The following is a 17009-nucleotide window of genomic DNA, read 5'->3' as shown; positions in this document are numbered from 1 at the left end:
TATATACTTTATGCAAATATAAACGAAAATGATACCTATAAACCTGTTGTGTCCAAGTGGTTGTGTGTAATTAGTTAGTTCTGACTCCAATTGAATATGTGTGATAGTCAGAAGGCCTTGACAATGGGTGTTCAGTCGGTTAGATAGTTAGGATGAGTCCTTCTGTGACTAGCTGTAAGTCCCTGTGGGAAGGAAACTTCACCCCGTAAGGAACTAGCCTATCGGTCGTGAAGGGGATAGCGAGTCCTATAGGAACCAGCTGTAGTGAAATAAATATTCAATATACATTTCCAATAATTGCACTATGATGTATTGATTATATGTATATTGATACTTGATGCCTAAGGAGGCGAATTTCCTGAAATTCGCACTTTGCTCAAGTTCCGCTAAGTCAACCCCGTGGGCTATTAAACGCCATCGAGAGACGCTAAGAGTAAGACGTTAGCTTTTAATGGATCAGAATAACATATAGTAATCTTTATTAAGTCAAACAATTCATTTAGAAATATTACAATCGCTGCTTAACTGTGGCATATCTTATTAAAAAAGAATCTTGATTTTATTTTGAACTAGACGAATTCCAAAGACAGTACTGTAAACTGGGGTTACTCTGCTGCAATCATCCTAATTTGATACGGACTGTACCAAAGTTAGTAGGCCTGTCTCAAAGTAATCCCACTCTACGATGTAATGTATGAAATTTTTTTTGTCAGATATATCTTTATTAAAGGAAAGCAGCGGAATTACTTTAGAATTAGGTTACTTACTTAAAAGAACTTGTTACGCTGTACATGACGGGGCAATGCTCCAGCAGTCCCAATTCCGGAACGATGACGGCCTGAGAGAGTTGACGTACTTGCTAAGTCGAGGTTAATAGGAATGTCCACAATTGTAACCAGAATTGAAACAGATGGCAGCCGATTTGGTTTCTACTCCTCTACTATGCACTTGGAGTTCATCGAAAAGTCAGTCTTTTTTGGCTTCACTTTTCCTGGCAGTTTATCTTCCTCCAAGTTTCTACTCGAGAAGAGATATATTAAGACACTGAATTCAAATGAACAACAACGCTGTAGAAGATAGCTTTGACTACAGAAATAAACCCGGTTCCTTTATTACTGAATCATTGCCTTTCTCAAAAACGTCAGGCATTCTATTTCATGTAAGTTTATCAACTCCGTTTGCTTCGCAGAGATTTTTTCCTTCTTCATGAAATTATTAGACTTAATAATTTTCACCTGCAAGAACAAAAGGAACTTGAACGAGTTAGTTCTTCTTTATATGCAGAACGACAACAAATTCACGACCCTTAATTTTATATAAGATCTTAAAAACTAAATAAAGACAGCTACTTTCTCTTTATATTTCATTAATCAAAATATATCAATGGAAAAGAAAAAAAAATGAAAAAATTGTTGCAATATTGCATGTAATTAACGCAATCTATTACATGTTGTGTATGATTTTTTTTTTTATGGCTCATAAATAAATTCCCCTCGGGTTGTTTTCCTCTAAATTCTATTATCTGTTTGCATAAGTCGACCTTTGAACTGTCCTCTTCCAGGACTTGTAAACGAATTTTTTTAATGGAAAAAATTAATTTTCTATTTTTATTTATAATTGTAGACAGATTTGAATAGAACATATTTTTTCACTTTTCTAATACCTCTTTAGTTCTTGACAGCTGATCCAACAAATTGTAAGCAATAACTAACCTCCATTACGGTAGAGTTTTATGTCATAATATATATTTTTTTTAATGGTCAGATATCTGCCTTACCGCGAATACTGTTAACAAGGTCTTAAAATTGTATGACTAGTTTGTGGTTTCTGTAAAAATTTCACGACCTTCTCCTATTCATCTTCTATTGTACGTATATATGGGCCACAGCATTTTTTTTTTTTTAGTTCAAATCGTTGTTTTAATAGTTCCTACATAGTTAAACTAGATATAATATGTTTAATACATACCTTATTCAGAAAAGTTTCTCATCATCCTTACCAAGCTTGCCTTCAGTAAGTAAACACTTTATCCTTATTCTGAATACCCGGATACATTGAGCTTTTGTACCAAAAAAACTGTTTTTTTTCCTAATCTTTATTTCGAATTTATATCTTAGAATGGTGTTTAAAATAAATAACTCAAAAGTGTGCAAGACTACATTTTTTGTTATCAATCTTTTATTGAACAGAGGAAGTGAGGTAGATCGGTGAGTAAGGCACTGTGTTCCTTACTCTCGGACCCGTGCACATGTCCGGCTGTGGAAGATATTTATTCTGTTGCAGCAGATTGGGACCACTAAATCCTCTTGGGTAACACTCAGTCTCTATAAAGTGGTTACCCTTAGCTGAGAAAAAAACTCTAGCGGTTGAGCGTAATCCTGATCAAATCACAAATTCAGGGCTAGGTATCGGCGGCACGAAGTTGGGCATATCCGGCCAATGTTGGAAGCTGTTTGTAGCACAGTATAGCAGTGACTTTATAACAGTTCTCCCAATAATCCCATCTTCTCTTCTCTGATCACTATTGTGTATGTGAGAATTTAGTGTACGAATTTTACTTAGAATGTTTATTTTTATACCACATCGGCCTGGTGGGCCTTACATGGTTGATATAACTTATATCATATATATTTTTTAACAGTCGATTATGAGGAGGTATAATCATACAAATGACACCCCTAACTATATAAAATGTTCTTATTAAAAGAAAAAAAATAATAATAAAATAAATAAATAAGAATAATGCTTCTTAATAAAAGAGGAAAGTAAAATTAATAACAAAAAATAATGATATTGGTACACTTAAAAAAAAAAAAAACAATTGTCTTCTAATAGTAAAAAGAAACAAGTTAATTTGAAAAAGGAAAGAGTGATGAAAAGAGAGGAAAAAAATAATAATAATAATAATGAATAAATAAAATGAATAATAATGATAAGTAAATAGAGATAGTGTGACTATGAATTAATTTTATATTTATTAAAAATTTATAAAAGAATGTCCTGCAGCAGTCTGGGCTTCAGTCTTCGGGTTGAGGTTGGGTTTCCCAGGTCACTGTTCCTTTAACTGTCGGCAACTGGGAGTGGAGCTTCATGAACCGTTTTTTGATATAATCCTCTATTGACTCCATTTGTAATTCGCGATGCAATTGGCTATTTCTTATGAACCAAGGAGCATCAACTGCTCCTTTATTTTGAAATGATTGTAGTTTTTTTCTTTTTCGTGAAGGATACCGCTCCCCAGACTTCACAGCCGTACATCAGCAGTGGCCTGAGGATTGTTTTAAGTATAACAGTTGTTTCTGGTTTTAGTTTGGAATTTCTGTTTAGGACAGAATACAGCATTGCTAACCTTACTTAGAATGTTCAAAAAGTGAAATAATTCATTCAACCTTTTTTTGCAATATAAATTAAATTAAAAGGAATTTTATCTCAATGAACTTTTTTCTCATTATAATTTAGATTTCTCTTTTCGAATTTCCTATTACCTCTAAAATATTAACATTAATTTCATGAATTTCAAACGAAATAAACTCGACACGCCCACTCTGGTCAGTTTCGAGCGGCTACCTCTAACTTAACTTCTGCGGTTGGCAAAAAAGATCCAATTGGCCCAGATACCAGACTAGCCCCCCCTCCCGCTAGATACCAGTACTGTTACCTCTGAAGAAATTTAAAAGTTTGGGATGTTTTAGAAAGGAACGGCCCAATGAAATAGAGGATTATACCGAAGCAGTTTTTTCACCTTCAATTAAAATCGCCCATCATCAGTCTTCCTTAATACTCAATCATCATTTACAAATAATATAACGTCAGAATTGACGGCCTTAGTAAATTTTTTGATTCATCTTCACTTAATGTAATTAATCGTGTTTAATATTTTTGTATTTGATTCTCTATGTAAGCTATTTGGTTTCATCAGATTCTCGGGGTTCGCTAAATCTTATTTTTAGGTTTAATGTGTTATATTGTTGCAATAACACTCGTGTGTTATATTGCTATGTACCACTTTCAACAATATTGTTTGTAACAATCTTAAGGTTTCATAGTCAATCTTTGCTAGGACTTTAATATAAATTGGACATTAAATGTTTAAGGAACCTATTAGCCATTACAAAGTGTATTGTTAAGGTTAAGATATTGTATATATCTTGATTGATTGATAGATTTATTTATTGATAGATATTACAATCTGCCACACAGTTGTGGCCAATAGGTAATATTGATGAATGATCTCATACATACTAAAATAAAAAAATAAAAAAATATTAAAATATATACAACAAAAGAATAGACAAGTGAACATAATCAGACTATCTGTATGAAAAATAAATAAATAAAATAACATAATATTGTATATATCTAACATTTGGATGTTAAATAACATTTCGTTTATTATTACAATAAATAAACATCAATGTTATTTAACTCCCGCATCATATACCAGTATTACGTAATACACTACTATACCGAGTTTCATTATTTATAGACTACTTCATTAATGACCCGCAAATATGTTTATATAACTATACAATAACACCCAATCTCTTAAAATGAAGGGCAATTATTTTCGTTGTCCGATGTTTTTAAAATTATTATTATTTTTTTATAGTTTGTGGTATTAGCTTCGGATTTTATAAGTTTATAATCATTTATTAAGTAAAATTATTGTAAGTATGTGTGTCTTACTTAAAAATACGAAAAGTGATCCGTCATAAGTAATCACTATAAGTATTCACCAAGCTAACGGGCCATTATAATCTTCCATAAAAAGAGACCATCAATTTAGGCCTAGACAACCACATTGTAACCATTCAAATCCCTAATCATTTTCAAACATATAATTTGCCCTAAAGCTATCACCGAAAGTGGTTCGGTCTCCATCCCATCCATTAACAATCCCTAACGATACTGTGATATAACTTGGGAGAATTGACGTAATATTTGTCAACAGGTTGTTAGTTATATCATGGGGCGTCTAAACCCCAGACGATTTAGCGTAAAAATTTAACAGGTACTTACCGAAATCCATGAATTATTCATGATTTAAGGAAACACGACTGGTTCTTCCCATTATATCTGCTTTTCCTTTGAGGAACAACGAAATGACTCCGTTATTGTTAGTGATTAAAAATCTATAAAGGTTCGTGTAATTAAATGGTTGTCTACACGAAGATTTCTGACCGGTGTTAACTGCAGTTAAATATGACTTCAATTAACTGTTGTGGAGGTAAGACGTTTAAGAATAAATTTAACTCAGATGTAGTGGATTTCTATATGTTAAATCTCACTTTGAGAGGTTATATTCTTCTATATACAAGTCTTGTAATATCGAATTAATTAACTTAAACTTTCGATATTTAATCGATACTAATGATTAGAACTCCACTTAATATCGATTGAAAATATTTTCGAAACATACAATAGTCTAGAAGCCAATATGTAAAAAATTAAATTATTAATATCTAGATAAAGTTGTAAGTTATAATACCAATTCTCTGTACCTCTCTCTCCGTATTTAAGGGCTAAAAATGTGAGAAACTTAAATTGTAAAAATAAATAATAACTTAGAATATAAACTTTTTTTTTCTTTTTTAAATTACTAAACATAATTAAGACACTCTCTTGTAAAATATGGTTAGTTAACAAATTAAAAATTTCACAATGTTAAAGTGTATCTTGATTACGTTTTAACTAGACCTAGAGTCATTTAACATAATTTAATATCAATATTATTCCTTCCAAAATACAGATTTTCCGAAAATTCTTTCAAAAACCCATAAAATCATTCCTATAAAAAATCTGATGAAGCCAAAAAATTCAATTCACAATAAATGTCAGATACCATGTTTTACTACCATGTGTCTCAGTTATGCTATTGAAAATGTTTTTGGCCAAAAAACAATATTATTATTGTTGTTCAACACTTAATTTCGCCCAAAAAGTGTTTAAGATATACCCACATATTAACATTTTTATTTATTTATTTGTTTGTAGTTATGTTTAATAAAAAACCTTCGAGGAATGTTCTAGACCTGAGGTCGCCAACCTTGCGGAACCGGGGCCAACAGTTGGCATAATTTTCACCAGTTCGCAGATTTTAAAGTATAATTTAGAAATAATAATCGAACTACGCTTCACCTTTCAAAATTATATTTCGTTGTAATTTAAAAATGTGATATAAAACAATAGAATTATACTCACAAAAAAATATATATATATATAAAATGGTTAACAAATAATTTCAATTACATTGAAATCTGAGAAAAACAGAAAATCATGATGGTTTTTAAAACCTTCCATATAAAATATTCAAAGCAATAGCTGAAATTCAGTATTGTATTATTTTAATGACACGTATTATTATAATCATACTTAATTACACTATGTTATTAATATTATACTATTATACATTATTAATATATTTTAGAATATTTTCCGATAACGGTATCGATAGGGAGGGATGTCGTTACAGGGGGAGGTTTGTCACTTCCCTTTCCCCACACTCCTCTCTACCCCATCAGTTGGAAGTTGGAAAATTTGAGATTTGGGAATTTACTTTAAACTGCGAAAATTGTCGTAAAAACCATTCAAAGAGGTTTTTATACTCAAAATCACTTAAACGTGACTCATTTAATAAAGGAGGTTAGAATTCCAAAAATGTTTAACAATCGAGGTAATTAAAAAAAAATACTCCCCAGTAGGGAGTACCTCTGGTAGGTTAGGAAAATTCGGTCAAAATTGTCGGGAAATTTTAAATTTTTCTTCAAATATAAGTTGAAGCGAAGCCAATCAATTATACTTCTTGAAATTCTAATAATATTTTATAAAAGATCTGTAAACAATGATGTATGTATTGATTTTAAAAAATTGGTCGATTCAGATATCAGTCCCTGCATAATAAACTTCCTAACCATCAAAGCTTTCTAGCTTCTTTTATTCCTGACAATCCTCCCAGGCGCCTAAAAAGAAGATGGCCTCGAGATCTTCTAGTTTAGAAATGTGATTATAGAGTGATACCAATGATTGCTTTCTCTACATGCCTTTATCTCTCCATTTTGATTTTTCATCAAATTTACTTAATGTATTTGTATGTAAATGCAATAAATATCTTCTTTTTTTTTAAATTGGTCTGAGAAGTACAATGAAAAAAATACATGAGCTTCTAAAAAAATTAATTATTGATTAAGCGATTTTAATTTAGGAGATTTATCTGGTTTAAAAACAATAAAAATTTTTTTTTTTAATTTCTTATCATCGTAATGTCTGAAATGCAAGGCTAAATGGTTGGGATGGGTAATGGATGAATATATAAAATCAAATAACATAATAATTAATTTAAGGAAATAAATAATTGTAATAAAAAAAGTTTTATATTGTATTGTAACTTTCTTCTTAGGAAGAACTCAGAATCGTTATTACTAACAGAGTGATGTTAGTTCTCAGACTTGGCTCCAGGGTGGCTCCCACGATCATCCAGAATGGACCACCACAAAATCCCTACCCACAACCATTCGCAATCACAACCGGTTCCAGACTGTACCAGGTTTCCTTGACCTTTCTCCAGAGCTATCTCCTCCCCAAACTAGTTATACAGTGCCCTGATACATGCCCTCCCGTGTAAAATGACTAGTTAATTTTATTTTGTTATGTAAGTCTTGTAGTATGTGTAAAAATATAGTATAATATTTATGGCTACTTTGCTTAAATTATAGCACCTCTGATAAAATGAAAAATTTTGCTTCTATTATTAATTGGTCGTATTCCAATGATTGTACCGTAGGTTGGTGTTACTTCCTCTACTTCGGTACTTCTAAAGACTATCCCAAAACACCTAGTGTTCAAATAATAAATAAAAATTTTGCAGACGTGCAACTATTTAAGCAAAACAATGATACATATTACTTTCATTTATCTATATATGAAATATATAGTAAGCAAGTATTGCGATCATGACTAATTTAGAATTCCTGGCGGGTGTATCAGTGGCGTAGCGTGGGTGTCAGCCGCCCGAGCGGAGGAACATTTTGCCTCCCCCTTATTTAGGTATTTCAATTTAAAATACTAAAATATACAGTAATTCTAAAGAATTTTTTAACAAGAACAATCATATTTATTGTGTATTGTACAGGTTACAAATAAAAATGTCATGGAATGAAATGGTTAAGATTTAAAAAATATATTATTATTATTTATTACATTCATAAAAGCCGCCTGGGGCCCCACTACGCTACGTCACAAGAGTATATGCCTGGGATGTGGCAGCAACTTTTTCGATAAAATCCACTGACCGGATAGAATCGATTTTTCACATTTTTCCAATTTTCTCGAAAATGGATATAAAGATTTTGATAAAACTAGGTTTGTCAATACACAATTAAATGGTCTTTATTATCAAGCAGATCTTACCCGCATTAAAATACTCTGACAGGGCATAGATGATGAATTTAAAAAAAAATCTTCCTCTAAAGAACCTTCCATTTTGTTTATTATATAAAAAAATAAAATAAATTTCTCACTGTCAGCAATAATAAACAATGAATAAATACTAAATATTTAAGAATTTTAATTTTAAAAAAGAGACATTTATTCCAACGGAAAAAGCTGAGACCGCTCAATGTTTCTCGATTGCATCAAGGTTTCGTTATCTTTTATTAAACTGTTGTATTCTTTGCAAGAAAAAAATTTATATTCTATATGTATAAATAGTTGACCGTATAATTTAAAATATGAAGAAGATAGTCAGAGTTGCGGTCAAAAAAGGAGTTTTCAACTATTCACTTTGCAGGGCTGTTCAAGACGATAGGTTTAACAGCCCTGATAGTCCCATTGAAACCTATTTAAATAGTCAGAAAACTATTTCTTTCCTTTTCTGACCGCAGCCCTAACTATCTTCTTAATATTTAAAAATTATATTTGTTAGTTCCTCCTCGAGAAAATATATAAATACGAGTTTGTATGACAACAGAAAAATAGAAATTTATTGTTTATGATTTTCGCATTCACCTTTAGATTTGGTACTTTGAAAATTTTAGTATTATATAATTATAGCATAATTTAGGGCAAGAATGATATAGATGTGTAATATATGCCCTAAACCTCCTTAACCGTGGTCTTGGAATTATGAATGAAAATAATACAAAATGCGCCCCCAATTCTCTGGTGATCCTTGATATAGTACGTAAATTCGATATTTCCGTGGGAAATACAACAAAAAAGAATTCTCTAGTTTTCTTTATTTTATTTGAAGCGACGCAATGATCTACTCCCGTACATCGAGTAGAGAATTACTTCTATTTATTGTTGCAACCTTAACCTTAAGCTGGTAACAGCGGTAGCTACAGGTGGATTCTTCTTCAATTACCGGCTTGATTGTTTACTCGTCTGTTCTGTTTACAAAATAAAAAAGTGCCATGCTGGTTAGGGAGGTAATAACAACTTTGGAAATTTGCTCTTTTAAAATAGACCCGTATCAAATGTCTTGAATGCCGAGAAAAGTTTGAACATATCAAATTGTCGGTATCTTAGGAAGAAGTGGTTTCATCAACCAGTTTTCATGACAGTCTTGGATGTCTTTCACCCTTAATCGAAAATCAAAATGTTGCCTAATCATTGTATATTATATTTGCTTCACTTTATATATTTTTTTCATTGTTTACATTTTGCATTATTTTTCTGTAACATAATCAGTCGCATTTTCTCTTTGTCTTTCGTTGGTTTACTTTCTGTGATGTTTTGTTTATAAATATTCGGAGGTTATACACTGTTTTATTATTTTATTTTGACTATGTATAACTTTTTAAATTAAGATTGTACATATATATTAGTTTTAGAAGCTCTGAGAGTCGATTATATTGTGAAATTTATCATGAATGTAATATTTTTTTTTTAATATGAATATTAATTACATAATTAAATAGAAATTGCCTTATGATTAGAAACTTTGAAAACAAGTTTTTGACTATTAAGTTGCATTTGCAAATATAGGGAAACACAGCAAACTGCTTAGTCAACTACCCTTATTAACTGCAATTCCTAGTATGTGAATCTTTATAAAATAATTAGTTGAGTTAAATGTTTAATTCAACTGAAAATAATGCATAATATTCTTGAAAGTAACATGAAACCCGTTTCTTTGCTTATCCAGAATATTTGTATTTTTATTATCATCAATATTGTATAGTTTAGGTATTTATGAAAGAAAGGCAATTAAATTAAAGAGGAATTTTTTTATTTGATGTGTAACTACCTGTTTCAAGAAATAATTATTTTTCAATACTTTTGATTTTTTACCACTAGTTATCACTAGATGTGAATATACTTAGCCTTCTATACAACTTCGCTGAAAGAACAATAATTACTATTCCTGAATTAGAAAGCTTATACCTGCTGTTGTTTTTATATAAGTTCTAGATATGGTTATGTTATCAGGTTATTTCTATATTTTTAATTAGTCTTACTTTTCTCTTTTATTTTAAACTTATCAATGAATTTATATACCGTCAGATGTGCAGGTTTGCATTTAAGTCAGAATAAAAACTAATGATAATTTATTTAAAAAAATTAATTATCAAAATTACTTAGTTTGACTAAATTCCTGAAGTAGTTTACTAGTTCGCATGTATTTAGCTACTATAAGTAATGAGCAGTTTTGAAATTAATTATAACATGATATGCATGAACAGTTCGTTTAACTTTGCTGAGAGTGTTTTGAATTTAGCAATTAAATTTTTTTTTATTACTTAAAGATCTTTAGTACTCTTAAGAATTTTTTTTTGTATTGTTTAAAAAAAAAAAATTGTTTTTTAGGTGGAGCGTGATGGAGGGGAAGAAGAAGCGACCCTGGATGAGGAGATGGAAAAAGTCTTCTCGGAGACATCCTTGGAAGGGAAATTTGACTTGGCCACCGTTACTCATGAGGATCTCTCTCCACATTCAAGAAGATTTTCTGAAAATGACTACAGCTGTAAGAAGTTGTTTTAGTCTTTATTTTTTTAAATTCTATTCTTCACCTAAATGTCAGTCCATTTCTTAGGGAAACTACAAGTCATTTTTACTCTGATTTATTTAGTGTTATGCCAATGACTAAATTCAACAAATTATTTTTGGAGAATATTTTACTAACTTTGAAATAAAATTTACATTTTCTTAAAGTGAAGAATTTTCAGTTCATTTTTGTTATTTATCAGTTACTACAATGTAAGTGTAGTTTAATATTTGTCTTTTAAATCAAATTAACAGCTACATTTACTTCTAATGAATGTTGTCAGACGTCTGTTACAATTTTTAGAGAAGCTTTCCCAAGAAAGTTTAGATACTGATTGATATTTCAATATTACCATTATTCATGCGGATTATGAAATGATGAGCTATTACAGAGTGCTGTCATTAGTTGTCATGTTATATTTATTTAATTGTTTCGTATTAATCAATATAAAAGGATATTCTTAGTAGTGGTTCTTATGTATGAGTGGTTTAAATCCTTGTGAATGAGTCATGCATTGTCATTGTTTCAAATGTCAAAGGAAGTTGAAAACACACTAAATCAATATCATAAAATTTATGATTTACAATGCAATCTTGAAAACATCACATAAGAAAACTAAAGTATGAACATGAAATTTGTCTGAATCAATTCAATTTCTGATGTATTCATTGATTAATTTTATATTCATTTATTTTCAGTTCACCGTGAAAAAACCTATCCTCACATGCATGCTCCCCTAAAAGCAATACACCCAAAGAGAAAACGAGCAATCTCTTGTAGGCCTCCTGCAGAAGGGGATACTGAGGTATGTATTAATTTGAAAAATAAAAATGGAAACTACTATATCAGTTGAAATGCTACAGAATTATATATTATAATATTTACAAAATGTTAAAAAAATTTTGAAACTCAAAGCAAAACATTTATGACTAAAAAAGTAAATGTAAAAGTAGTTTTTTTGTATTTACTATTGTAGTACAGTGTTTTGTTAACTAGTGTTTAGATAATAGTTCAAAATGCCAAGAATATGTAATGTTATTCATAACAAAAATCTAATGATGAAATATGGAAATAGAATTTGAGAACGGTAAATTTTTAACAAGTTCTGACTGTTTATGTGATACACAATAAAAAAAAATATATATACAGTATAATATATTAATTTCATTTTTAAGTGGTTGTAAATATCTTCCTTATAAATACATCAGTGAAATTTATAAAAATATTTGTATCTGTTCTATTTAAGGCAAGCTATAAAAAAAATACGTCCATCTTATTGTCAACTTTTTGATGATTTAAAATAAAGAAGAAAATTGTTTTTTTTTACATCTTATCCCATTTCTGCTTATTTTTCCATTTGTGATTATTGTTATTTTTCTTTTATAGAGGGTTTTTTAATTATTTTTGGTAATTGCACATCATGTAAAATGTAGTTTATTTAAATAATTATGTTAATAATTATTTACATTATTTTTGTTTGATTTAGGGCACTGCCATGTTAAGGAAAAACTCTCAGGGCGGTACAGACTCTGATACAGGACCTAGTGTCAGCGTCCCAATTGCTGGTGGAAGGTATTTTTACTGATTATACTTTCTTATATTATTTTTAATTAACTATGACTGCTATGTTTTGGCATGAGCCATATTTCGTAAATTAATTTAAATTCCTCTACAGCAGGTGTAGGCAATTGTTTTGGCCTGTAGATAAAAGTTTGATAGAGGGCCATACCTTTTTAAGTGTTTATATTCATTAGTTAACTTTGCATTTAACAAAATGTATAAATTCTACCATAAAATCAGCCATTATAAATTAAACAAAATGGTAAGAGTTTTATTCAATTTATTTATTGGGCTTATTTCATACCATGTATAATTTTGAAATCAGAAATGTGATTGCTCATTGAGATTCTCATCACCACCTACATGTTAATGTCTGTCAAAGAGCTTCTATATTCTTACTGACCTTCAAGTTTACTCTTCCATCTATAAACTTAATAAAGTCAAAATTTTTTTGCTCTAAATTCTTACAAAATTTATTTGCTGATTTCTTTGTATATGTTGTATATGTTCTTTCTTAATATTTGTTATTTTCCTGTGCTGTATATATCACTGGTATTTTGTCTTACCAATAGAACCCTTCTTTCTCTAAATATCAATTGTCAAAGTAAACAAGATGATTATGAATTAAATCTTGTCCCAAGCTTCGTCATTTCCTTTACTATGTTAACTTGTTAAAAAAAAAATTGTTTATGTTGATTGTATATAAAAAAGACTTTAACAATTGAGAACGTTTTAATTATGTCAATAATTTCCTATATGCACGAAACAACTTTTTATACTATAATTTTTACATTGTACATTTGATAATGATGTTATTTTCAATATTTTTGAACTGTGTTACCTACTTGGTTAGTTAATTATTCCTTAAAAATAAGATGTATTTTGAAATAGTTTCTAATTTTACTCATAAAAGTTTTTTCTTTATAAATAGCTTGGTAATCTCCAGTCCCGATGATGGTTCAACAGCTGAAGAACTACCTTTAAGTGAAAGTACAGAGCCTATAATTTCGGAAAGAGCTTCAGCTTTTGATGGGTCTATTCTATCCCCAGACCGGAGGGTACAATTTGACATAGGTAAACTGGCGCCAAAAGGTTAGCATGATACAAAGCTTTTGTATCTTTTTTTTTATTATTATTTTGAATTATGTTTATTTTGCTACATGTATAAATAGTTGTTTTGTTTTTTTATTGATTTGTCTGATATTCATCATTACATAAACCAGTAAGTATAAATGCTATTGATATTTAATGCAAATTGTTCATGAAATATTATTTTTTATTCAGAATTCTGAAATGAAATACTTTTGAATTGAATTTTACTAGAAAATAGTAGTGCATGAATTCTTTTTTTCTAGCTCTAAATGTATTAAATGCCTCATAGCTTAAATATTCAAGGGTTCAAAAAAAATTAAGGTATAGTGCATCTAAGATGAGTGTACCTGTGGACAGGAGAGGGGGAGATGCGCAGAGGCAAACCTTGTTTTGAAACTCCAGCCAAGAAACAATATAAATATAAAATGAAAGTTAACATTGATAGCTTTGATAAAGAAGCCATTCGCAGTCTGGTGTTTAATTTTCACATAAATGATTTTAAAAAACCATGGTCTTTAAGGGCCATTTTACAATAATAAGGGAAAATTTAGAAAATAATTTCAGTAGAAATGGAGACACATTACGTAAAGTAATAAAATTTAAAAAAGGTAGTTTTTTTCTGAACACAATGATTATTAAATCTAAGAAATGGCTTCTTTGATGAAACTGTGTTCTTTTATCTCAGAGCCCTGTTCAGTGGTTAGTCAGGACTAGTGTCAGATGACACTTTTTATCAGATCAAAAAATTCAACGATTCCTTACCCCACAAAATTTTGTTTTAAATTGAAATAGCCTTTTGAATATTCCTTCCAACTTAAATGTGCACTGATGCGCTGGATATAAATATGCTTATTAATTATAGATTAAAATAAAAATTAAACAAAAAACAGCCCTACCAGTTCTTGAATTCAGTACTGGATAAAGAAGTAGTATTTCTGAACCTGGAATGAGTGTTCTACAGTCTTACTCGTTTTTTATCCACACTCTATCCCTCTCTAACTACCTCTATACCCAGAGATATCACTAAGTTAGAGGTTAAGAGGTCAAAAAAATTTCCTATTACTTCTGTTTTTTTTTCTCCTCTATTCCCTGAAGGTATAACTTATGAGTAAACGTTTATTTATCTTATTGTCTATAATGAAGCAAAAATGTAAATATTGTTAATTACTTTTAGATTAAAAAGGACATGTATAAATGATATTTACAGATTGAACTTTAATTCTTGCCTGCACTTTACATAACACCTAATCAAACACATATGTATTTTAAATAATGTATCAGCACATAGATGCTAGTTAGCACTTCTCAGATTGTAAGTAGTCTTAGGCTCTATGAATAATCTGAAGCGATAAACAAATAGATTATGATCAGATGCATCTAAATATAGCCTTGAGTGTACAAAATAGCAGTGAATTACTAAATGTGTATTTCATCAATTCAGATATAATTGGGACGGAAAATCAGCTCTATGTAGAGGGTGATATAGGAGTTTGCTCTCATTAATTAAAAGTGTCTGCACTGCAATGCACAAACCTTATCTACGAGGGTAAGACTATATTATCCACAATATAGTTATAAAATTTGATTGTAATGAAATAGGAAACTCATAAGTACATAATTTTTCGACATAGTCCCCTTGCTTTGGTCCATCATTATACAAGCTTCATGATGCCCTCATAAAAGAAGGTTTTGGGTTGAGCTGCGAGCCTGAAATGCACCGCTTCTTTTATTGCTTTGTCAGAGGTAAATCAATGACCCGAAATGCCTCTTTGAGTGGACCAAACAAATGATAGTCAGAATGGGCAAGATCAGGACTATATGAAGGATGAGCCAGTACTTCAAAATTGAGTTTCTGGAGCATTTCAGCAGTATGCGGGCGAGCATTGTCGTTCAACAACAAAACAACTTTTAACAGCAGTTCTCGGTGCTTGCTTCGAATTGCAGACTTCAACTTGGCATTAAGCATTTCACTGTAACATACACTGTTTGTTGTTATGCCCCTTTCCTCATAATGTTCCAGCACTGGGCCTTGTGAGTATGGAAAGAATGTGAGAGAGGAAAACTGAAGTCTTGAACTTTTTCTTGCACGCCAAATTTGGATGTTTCCATTCCATACTCTGCTGTTTACTCTCCAGCTCATAATGATGGTTCTATGTCATTCATTCCTTAATTCATCACCAGTAATAATCTTGTCTAAGAATAGTTAATCGTCTGTCTTTCACGTGAACGCTCAATGTTTTCTTCATTTGTGGCTGTAAATGGTTGGCCGGCTCCTTTATCGTGCGTAACACCTGTGCGACCATTTTTGACTTTTTCAATCCATTCGTAGACACTTTGTTGTGGCAAAACACTGTTCCTGTACCGTATCAAAAGTCTTTGATAAATTTCAGCCCCTGATAAGCCTTCCGACCACATAAAACGAGTCACTGAATGTTGCTCTTCTTTGGCGCAAATAGAAAGCGGAACAGCCATGAATAACAGAACGGCAGCGATAATCAAACTAACCTGACAGCTTGAAACTTGCATAGACATAACAACAAATAAAGAAAGCATGTACCATCAACGCAAAATGATAATGTTACCAACATAAACAAAAATATAACTAAATTGCAGATAAATATTGACTTACCCTCGTACTTTATTTTTTAGTAGTTTTAGCATTCTTGTTTTGTTTTGTTTTTTATCTTTGGTATATCAGGCTTTATTTTATTTTTTTTAATGATTTAATAGGTTCTCCTGACACTGAGGATGGCAAAAGCCCGGAACAAACTGCTGCTGAAGAGCAGGAAGAAAGAAGAATTAGAAGGGATGAGGATAGGGAAGATAAAAAGAAAAGAAGGTAATTCCTAATTTATAATTATTGTCACAAATTCACTTTAAAATAACTTTTTCTCTCAGAATGTTTTACTAAGAATTTTAATATCACAGCTAAGTCAACAAACTTATTTATTTAGTACACTGTATAGTACTTCCCCAACTAGTGTGAAATTATATGAGATTGTGCCAGATGTGGCGAGAAGAGGCCAACTCAGAATTCAGCAAATTAGTACTCTTAGAACCTATGTTATTAGAGCTGCTATTTATACCTCCATTTTCTCTCTTTTTTATTTATTTATTTTTTTTTTTTTTATGGCTCCAATTATTAGCTCTTTTTTCATTTATCTATCTATTGCCTAAGTAATATCTTAGGAGTTTCATTACTATACCTTTTTTTTCCTGTCATTTAGTCACATTATTGTCTTTACTTGATGTGGTGAAATTGTGCTACCTTTATTTTTTTTATGTAAACTGTGACTTAATTGATACTACTTTATTAGAATAGTTGTTGCAATGCCTCTTTTAAGAAACTTAAACTATCTATATTAAAAATGTT

The 17009-nt window shown here is 30.5% G+C and overlaps 1 protein-coding gene across 15 annotated transcripts in view; it reads left to right on the top strand.

Moving 5' to 3' along the window:
* Ae2 (Anion exchanger 2) overlaps nt 1–17009 on the top strand; it is a 310706-nt gene that overhangs the window by 255308 nt on the left and 38389 nt on the right. For 12 of the 15 annotated variants that reach the window (XM_067052716.1, XM_067052717.1, XM_067052715.1 and 9 more), the window contains 5 exons: nt 10807–10963; nt 11683–11789; nt 12471–12556; nt 13476–13636; nt 16367–16475. In XM_067052716.1, the coding sequence (XP_066908817.1) occupies nt 10807–10963; nt 11683–11789; nt 12471–12556; nt 13476–13636; nt 16367–16475 (620 nt within the window). Of the gene's footprint in view, nt 1–9850; nt 9872–10030; nt 10036–10806; nt 10964–11682; nt 11790–12470; nt 12557–13475; nt 13637–16366; nt 16476–17009 lie in introns of those variants that run through there. The other 3 variants (XM_067052719.1, XM_014414797.1, XM_014414787.2) reach the window with 3 other exon arrangements.

Source organism: Halyomorpha halys, unplaced genomic scaffold (assembly GCF_000696795.3).
Source record: "Halyomorpha halys isolate HHAL.00 unplaced genomic scaffold, Hhal_1.1 Scaffold87.1, whole genome shotgun sequence".
In the NCBI taxonomy this organism is placed as follows: Eukaryota; Metazoa; Arthropoda; class Insecta; order Hemiptera; family Pentatomidae; genus Halyomorpha; species Halyomorpha halys.
This window is presented reverse-complemented; position numbering and strand designations above follow the sequence as displayed.